At 39.8% G+C, this 9,165-nt stretch overlaps 1 protein-coding gene across 4 annotated transcripts in view; it reads right to left on the bottom strand.

The window, feature by feature from the left end:
• Positions 1-4,387: 4,387 nt before the first annotated feature.
• Positions 4,388-9,165, bottom strand: part of LOC137377038 (uncharacterized) — a 101,020-nt gene continuing 96,242 nt past the window's right edge. For all 4 annotated transcript variants that reach the window (XM_068046214.1, XM_068046211.1, XM_068046213.1 and 1 more), the window contains one exon: positions 4,388-6,838. In XM_068046214.1, coding sequence (XP_067902315.1) covers positions 6,696-6,838 — 143 coding nt within the window. In that variant the 3' untranslated portion in view covers positions 4,388-6,695. The remainder of the gene's footprint in view (positions 6,839-9,165) is intronic.

Genomic DNA, 9,165 nt, shown 5'->3' with positions numbered 1-9,165 from the left:
ATTCATGTAAAAGTTGGATTGGCCCTGTTAGTCTGTTTAGGATGTTACTAATATAAATAGCAAGGGAAACATTTAAAAAGGTATGGGTGCCACTCTAGAGCTTCCCATTTGTTGGGAACTACACTATGAACTTTGAACATATCCCAATCTATGATATGTTATCTTCGGGTCAAGTGGTGTCAGAGCAGCACTCCGACCAGTTTGAAGTCACACATCTGAACTATTTAATATGGAGCAGTACAGGGATGTTTGATCCCATTGATAAATGTGAACTGGACTCGCAGTGACAAAGATCTGACTTGAGGGTGTATGCTAGTTAGAAACAGCCTGTGGCCTAAAATAATAAATGCATTTACCCATCCCCACATTGTACTTTCCCTGAGAGGTAAATTTCTCAATGTACAATTAATTCTGGTAAGATTGATCCCTGTTCAATTTCAACATTCCCCTTTAGATAAGAGAGAACTTGATGCACTGAGAGATTCCCTGCAACCTTAAGTGCTTTCTCAAGGTCCAATGTTTTAACAAAAACAGTAGTGGTTACCACTTGGCACTGGATGTTCCTGTTTTGCTGGTCAAATAGCAATTTTTTTTTAGAGACCTAACACTTAAGCTCTTTGGGTGTTGTAACCTGAACCTGACTGTTATCCTGCGAAGAAAAGATTGGTGTCCATAACTAGAAAGAATACTGACCTAGCAGTAAACAATCCATTGTATTTTTTAAATCTTGCTCCAGCAGATTTTGGTTTCTCATGTTGGGTTTCTTCAATAATGATTGAGAGGGCCCTGTGCATTCTGGAGCAATTCTATTGATTATATTGGCTTAGTATTGTTTTCCCTAAGTTGGACAATTCCTATGGCAATGAGTAGAGATACTCTGAAAGCCTCCATTTGGTGATGTCACCACAGAAATGAAGAGATCTGACATAGTGAGAGTCTCTTTAGACAAGGTATTTTTCATTAGGCAATTGGGAATACTTTGAACAAAAAGTAAGCCCCGAGACATTCTTTTGATTTTAAAACATTTAAAATCCCTTCCCTGCTTTAAATCCCTCAAGAAGAAAGACTGTCCTAGCAATTTATGTTGAGATTGGAAATGCACCAGTGTTATAGCTACTAACTAGTCTGGAGCGCTCAAGTATTTTAAAATTGTAAAAAATGCTAAGAATATTCTGAAGGAAGTGAATAAAAGGAAGTAAATTTCTTATTTGTCTGTTTGTTTAATTAAAATACTCCCAGATGTTGAGGGATGGAGGCCTCAAAAAGTTGATGTACATCAGCTTTGATGCAGCTACTGTTAACAAAAATGGAAGAGCGTACAGGGGGGTTCACCTGACTCATTTTGTCTGTATAAAAGTTCTTAGAAAATAAATTGCTAGTATTTAAATTATCCTCTTTTTTTTTTAAATGTTCATATCTAGTTTTATTATTTGAGTTGACCATACTTGTTGAGTTGAAAGTAGGATTGCCATCTTTTGATGAGTGCAAGGGGCAGGATAGGCATGGGTCCTGGGTATTTTACAAACCAAACTTGTGTCTAGTTTTAAGTTTCAGAAATCTCCAGATGTTGTACTCAAAATCTAGATTGTCCAGTGTGAAACTGGGCAAGTGGAAATTTTAACCTGTGGTAGGGTTGTCATCATTTTTGAATCTAAATAAATGTATGAAACAGGACTGTGACTTCAGTTGCCTTACTGCTTGGAAGTTCAATAGAAGGATTTTTAAAAAATGGTTTTAACGTCTTATGCATTGTAGGTGGAAAAAGTAGACATCTACTTTAAAAGCCAGGTTTGTGATATCTCTGTTGTCAGGAAATTTAATCATTATCATTTGTGGAAAACTGGACAAGTTACAACCCTAGTTGAATCCTGAGTTTTTAAGGAATCCAAAATCCCCTCTAAAGGATTCTGATGAGAAGCTTTATGCTGGATTTCTACAAGTGCTACATACAGACTGGAAAGGTCCCAGATTTGATCTGGTCTTTGCTGAGTTAGCTCGCCTCAGTGGGGTTGGCTGTTTGGGTGCTACTTTTTGCCTCAGTTGCCTTGGTTTAAAGACAATAAAAACTCAGCCATGTTTCCTACTGCTGATTGCTATCACTGTATCCCTGTCGGAAAGAACATAAGAAATAGGAGCAGGAGTAGGCCATTCAGCCTGTCGAGCCTGTTCCACCATTCAATGAAATCATGGCTGATCATCTACTTTAACAGCCTTTTCCTACACTATCCCCGTATCCCTTGATGTTTTTAATATGTAGAAATCTATCGATCTGTCTTAAACGTGCTTGATGACTGAGCTGCCACGGCCCTCTGGGGCAGAGAATTCCAAAGATTCACCACCCTCTGAGTGAAGAAATTCCTCCTCATCTCAGATCTAAATGGCCTGTCCCTTATTCTGAGACTGTTAACCATGGTTCCAGACTCCCCAGCTAGGAGAAACATCCTTCCCGCATCTACCCTGTCGAGCCCTGTATGAGATCACCTCTCATTCTTCCAAACTCCAGAGAATAAAAGCCCAGTCTATTGAATCTTTCCTCATAGGACAACCCCTCCATCCCAGGAATTAGTTTAGTGAACCTTGGGTAAGGAGACCAAAACTGCACACAATAGTCCAAGTGTTGTCTCACCAAAGCTCTACATAATTGCAGTAAGACATCTTTACTCCTGTACTCAAATCTTGAAGTAATGGCTAACCCCTACCATTTGCCACCTTAATTGTTTACTGTGCCTACATGTTAGCTTTCAGTGACTCATGAACAAGGAAACCCAAGTCCCTTTGAAATTCAACACTTCCCAGCCTCTCTCCATTTAAGGAATACTCTATTTCTGTTTTTACTACCAAAATGGATAACCTCACATTTCTCCACATTGTATTCCATCTACCAAATTTTTGCCCACTCACTTAGCCTCTCCAAATCCCTTTGAAGCATCTTTGCATAATCCTCACAACTCTCACTTTCCACTTAGTTTTGTGGATATATGTGAACATTGGACTTGGTCATGATGCTTCCTGCAGTTAAAGGGCCTGCTGACATTTAACTGACTGACTTGATTTACAATTAAGGAATGGCATGAAGAAGGCAGGGGTGGTACTGGTGCCAGTGAAACTACAGCAAGCGCTGGTTTCATAAGAAAATAGTTTTGGGGGGTAGGTTAATTCATAGATTAAAATGGACATTAAACTGAGATGTTGTCTGCCTATTTAATGGATGTTAAAGATCTCCCAGTACAGTTCAAAGGAGAATGGGAAGTTCTCCCAGTGTCTTGGTGGTGTGGTTCTGATTGGGACTTCAGTTTAATATTGGGTGAAAATTTGGATTATTCTATGACACCAACCCATTCATTTTCAGTCCTTCAGACATGCATTTTAAGTGGGACAAATATTCATTCAAGACGACTCATCCCTCTATGATTAATCATTACTGTTCACTCCTTTTCCTTATACATCATAGAGTAGTAGTTCCCAAACTGCAGGGAGTTGGGTGGGGTGGAGGTTGGGCTGAGGAGGACACTGATCAAAGTGACCAGGAATTTTCTTCGATCTGTTCCCACATCATGAGCATTACTTTACTGGTAACACTGCATTTCACAGCACTTCTGGCAAAATGGGAACAGGTCTGGGAAATTTCCTCCCCAGTGAGCCTATTGATATGATTGTGCTTCATATCAAAACCCAAAAATGTAAGGGAGAAAAATTAAAATAGCTAAAGTGACAAAGCTGCAAAAGTATTCTGGGTTACCAGCTATATCTATACTAACACTAATTATGCAAAATAATGTATCTTGGGGATGCACACATTGGGCATGAATCTCCAAGTATAGAGTATTACAGAACCAGAGTCTGTCTTTGATCACATGATATATTCATTTTTAACTAGTAACTTTTTTTCTGTTTTAAATGGTGAGTTTTCCTACTAAAGTTTCATTATACGCCATTTTTAAAATTTTAAAACCAGTTATGAAGAATACTTTGTAAATAAGTTCTGTATTTATGATCCACCGTATTTCTGGACCTAGAAATTACACAGGAACAGCACTAGATGAAGAATTATTTTTGGCTTCACATACTGGATGCAATTTGTTTCCAACTAAAATGCAGAGATGCAGATTAATTTATTAATTTGTCAGTTTGAGATTGCAGTAGTTTGGAAATGAAATATCATAAAAATATAGCTTGGGGCTTCCAAAACTATCAGTTTAAACTACTTCAACTTGCTGACATCCAAGTTGTTGCAAAGTTTCATTCGTAACTGCCCAGTTAAACTGCAATGTGACCAGGATCCAATTTGATCGCAAAGATAAAAACAGTTGCTCTGTAGAAGCCCACTCCCTGACCCCCTCCATATTGCAGTATCTAACTAAAAGATTTCTAATTTTTAGCTTTCCTATATGTTGACTGACACCAAATTTGATCCAATTAATTTAAATATTGAAAATGATCTATATTCTATTTGAGCAATATCTATCCAGTATTTGGTAAAGACGTTTCTTTTTGTTACGTGCTTTGGGAAATTGCAAGAGATACTGGTCTATTAATAGGTTTATAGTAAGTCCCTGGATTATTGCACACAGCACAGATCAATTTTTTCCCCAGCTCAAATTCCTGATTTATGAAATGAAAGTGTTATGCTGTTTAATTCAATTCTGATATAAATTCTGTTTGTGTCTTAGATGTCACGTGAACTTGGTAACTCGGTGTGCATTATAAAGCTGCATGACTTGGACAATACAACGTAAACGGCTTTATCTTTTATTGCTCAAGCTTCATACCTTGTCTTAATTTACTCTTCAATCCGTCACAACTCTTGATACATGTTGGGGTACAATTCCATGGGCATTGGCTGCATTCTTGTAAATTGCTGATGTGTTCACTGTATAAATCTGGACACTGAGGGGATGAAATACCACTGCTCATCTGGCATTACTTGGAGGAAGAGGCATGGAAACCTTGGAAAAACAATGTAAATACCACTTATGCTACTTTCTAGGGTTTCCACAGCTGTTTCACCAAAGCAACAGCAGACAAGCAGGAGAACTCCACCGTCATGGAAATTTACACCGAGTCTCAGAAGGCTACTTGATTGCAAAAGGAGTTGCAGCCAAACCCAATCCTGTCCTTGCCCAATTTCCGCACTTGTGTATTTTTGTGTGGAGTTGCTGCTTAGCAAACAGGATGGAGATGCCAGCTGATATTTTGTTACTTTCCTGTTCAGAAGCGTTGATATTATTTGTCACGATGCTTTGGCTATGATCAGCTAACTTAGTATAGAGCAGGGACTGATGGTGGAATATGTACTAAAAGGTTACAAGATATATGATCAATGAATGTTCACTGATTTATTATCGTCATCACACACATTCCATTTTCTGTTAATTACATTCAAACTATTCCTCTTGAAACCAACAAGCACCAGTATTATTTTCAGCCACAGTGGTAGGTTCTAGACCTGGTTCCAGGTTTCCACCAATTATACTGTGCTAAAACTTATCTTAAAAACAGCTCTGACAGTGCAGCACTCCCTCAGTACTGCACTGGAGTATTAGCATTGATTTTTGTGTTCAAGTCTCTGCAGTGGGACTTGAACCCACAGCCTTCTGACTAGAGGCAAGTGTGCTACCAACTGAGTTACAGCTGACAACTTGGCCACAACTACTAGAATTAAACGTTGGATAAATAGTTGTGTTTTTTTTTTAGGAAAGTAAAAATTTGTCATCCAGCAGGATGCATTTAGTCTGTTCTTCCCATGTGCCTGCAGCAGAATCTGATATAACACTACAAGACCCTCATCAGAGTATCATACATTCTCAATTGAAGTCCACTGCCCTGTAACCACAACTGATGGTGTAATCAAACTTTAAGAATTTTGGGGGTTTTTTTTGGGTGAATATTTGTGCTTTATCAAAGTGAGGGTTGCCAGTGCTGGAAGTGGAACAGTTGCGCATTTCATGTGCCCATTACCAGCAGCAATGTAAAGCTTGCTCTACCCTTTGCCATTAATGCAGTTTAGCCCCAAAGACAATCTTCCTAATGTGACATTTTTTCACATTGCCATAACTATGGCCTCTGAAATGATCAATTCAATGCTGGTCAAAATTAAATGATGGGCGATTTTTTTTTGCTGTGGGACTGGGCCTACGAGAAGCTGGGTAGGAGTTCTAAGTTCACATTGAAGAATAACAGAAAGCAGCGAGAAGAGATTTTCAGTGAATCAAGCTAGACCCAGGAGGTAAAAGAGGAGTGCCCCAGCCCAGTATGCCACCCATTTCCTCTGTGATTGAGCTGCAAATAAATTAAGGTAGTGAAAAGATTACAGTGTAGGTCTTCCACAAACTTCTATTATGATTTATATTTGTACTTTTGCAAAAATATGAAAGTGGAGTTCAAACGCAGAAAATAAATTCCAAATCCATTTCAAACACAAAGAGAGCAAGTATTTAGATGAGTACTTGAAATGCCATGGCTACAGGCCAAGTGCTGGTAAATGGGATTAGAATAGATAGGCTTGATGGTCAGCATGGACACAGTGGGTTGAAGAGCCTGTTTCTGTGCTGTATATCTCTGACTAAAGTACAATTTTGAAATCACCCAGTGCAGGTTGTGAGGTCTCTAATTGTCAGCAGAGGGAGCTGTAGGAGGTGAATTCCAATGATATACCACATCAGGCAAGTTCCAATGCTTCATTGTTCAGTCTTTTATCAGAATGGTCTGGTCCAAGTGGAATTTCTAGTTCTGCTCCTGTAGTGCAGTCCCACAAACGATCTCTTCAGCAAGATCAGAACGACGTAGACCACAGTGCCTCCTAACCCTAGGCCAACTGTGACGGCAGCGTAATTAGGACCTTGGGTTAAAAAGAAAAGAACATTTCAGCAGACTTCTTCGAGAGGAGTGGGGGGAGGGGCCTGTTTCAAAATTTCTAAAATGTACACTAAAAACTTTATTCTTTTAAAATAGAAACCCTCTTTGTAGAAAAAACCAAAACCGTACTGTGGCTATTTTAAAATGTGAAGAAAATAGACATTAAGAGGTTTAAAGAAAACATTGGAACTCAAAGCAGGGTTCTTTCCTCTGTCCCTCCTTTATCTCATGTCCAGTTTTGGATTTGGCAAAATGTGGCACTCCTAAATGTGAGATCCAGATACTTTGCATAAGTGGGCTTTTTGCTTGTAGAAATTCAAATTCTGCCAACTCAACAAGTTGTTGTGACATCTCCATATCACACACCAGTTGCGCACATGACTCACATGAGGGAGATGGATCAGTGTCACATTAGTGAAAGTTCTGCACCAGCTAGACGTTGGTTGAAATTACCCAAAGTCATTTCACTCAACCCATACAGACAAGGCACTTTAAACCCATCGGTCTGCAATGCGTTCTCAGATTTAAAGGACAATATGTTAATATCTATTGTCACTCTTCACATACAAAGTTGTGGAAAGTTCAAAAATATCTAAGTAGGTCATAGGTTGATTCCTTTAATCCCCTTTCACTTATACTCGGGAATAACAACTTGCATTTATATAGCACCTTTAATGTAATTAAATGTCCCAAGGCAGCTCACAGGAACGTTATGAAGCAAAATTGGATACTGAGGCACATATGTGCAATAATATCACCCTGGCAAAAAGCTTGCTCAAATAAGTAGATCTTAAGAAGTATCTTAAAGGATGAAAGACAGGCAGAGTGTTTTCGGGAGGGAATTCCAGAACATAGGGCCTAAGCAGCTGAAGGCATAGATAGCAATGGTGGAGCAATTACAATTGGGAATGCTCAAGAGGCCAGAACTAGAGGAATGCAAACATCTGAGGGTTGTGGGGCTAGAGAAGATTACAGAGATAAAAAGGCACGAGGCCATCGAGGAGCAAAAAGTTTAAAATTCGAGGAGTTGCTTGACTGAGAGCCAATGTAGGTCAGTGAGTACAAACGTGATGGGTGAACGAGACTTGGCACGTAAGGACACGCACAACAGAGTTTTGGATGACCTCAAGTTTATGGCGGGTAGAACGTTGGAGGCCGCCCAGGAGTGCATTGGGATATTCAAGGCTAGAGGCTAACAAAGGCTTAGAAGAGGGTTTCGGCAGCAGATGAGCTCAGGTGGAAATAGGTGACCTTAGTAATGGCACGCATATGTGACTGGAAGTTCATCTCGGGGGTCAAATGTGATACCAAGGTTGCGAACAGTTTGGTTCAGCCTCAAACAGTTGCCAGAGAGACGGATGGAGTCAGTAGCTGTAGAGTGGACTGAAGACAATGGTTTCAGTCGTCCCTATGTTTAATTGGAGGAAATTTCAGCTCATCCAGTAGTGGATGTCAGACAAGCAGTCTGATAATTTAGCAACAGTGGAAGAGTCAAGAGAGGTAGTGGTGATGTAGAGCTGGCTGTCATCAACATACACATGTAAACTAATGCTATATTTTTGGCTGATGTCACCAAGGGGCAGCATGTAGATGAGAAATAGGAGGGGGCCCAGGATAGATCCTTGTGGGACACCAGAGGTAACGGTACAGAAACGGGAAGAGAAGCCACTGCAAGTGATAATCTAGCTATGATTAACTAGATAAGAATGGATCCAGGCAAGTGCAGTCCCACCCAGCGGGATGAAAGTGGGGAGGCATTGGAAGAGGATGGTGTGGTTAACCATGTCAAAGACTGCAGACAGGTTGAGAAGTACAAGCAGAGATCGTTTACCTTTGTCATTTGTGCACATTACCCATATACATGGCAAAACTCACTCAACCCATGGATCAACACTCAACTGGCCTATAAATTGGAGGAGTTTTGTTGTTTAGACGGTTGCTTTAACTGAGATGCAGAATGAATGAAGACCATATCCTCCTCTACAACAGCTTGCCATCCTCTGAAGCAGGCCAGTTGCCTACCTTCCCAGGAGACTGGAGGAAAAATAGAGGAGGAATGCAAAACCCTTGCAAAAATTTAAATTCTACCAATCTGTCGACAAAGTTAAATAACCTATTATGGTAGAAGGTTTCAGTTCATGTACAAAGCAAGCATTCGCTGGGAACTAGTTTATACCAATGAGTTCCAAGCATGTTCCATGTTGCATCAGAATGCTGAGCAACATAATTGTAGACTAGTGACAAATAATATGTAATTAAATTTTGTCCTCTGTCAGAGCGACTAGTTTAGTTAATCAGTTCTAAGGAAAC

The sequence above is a fragment of the Heterodontus francisci genome, chromosome 14 (assembly GCF_036365525.1).
Source record: "Heterodontus francisci isolate sHetFra1 chromosome 14, sHetFra1.hap1, whole genome shotgun sequence".
NCBI lineage: Eukaryota > Metazoa > Chordata > Chondrichthyes > Heterodontiformes > Heterodontidae > Heterodontus > Heterodontus francisci.
Note: the sequence above shows the minus strand (reverse complement) of the source record. Positions and strands in the feature narration are given on the sequence as shown.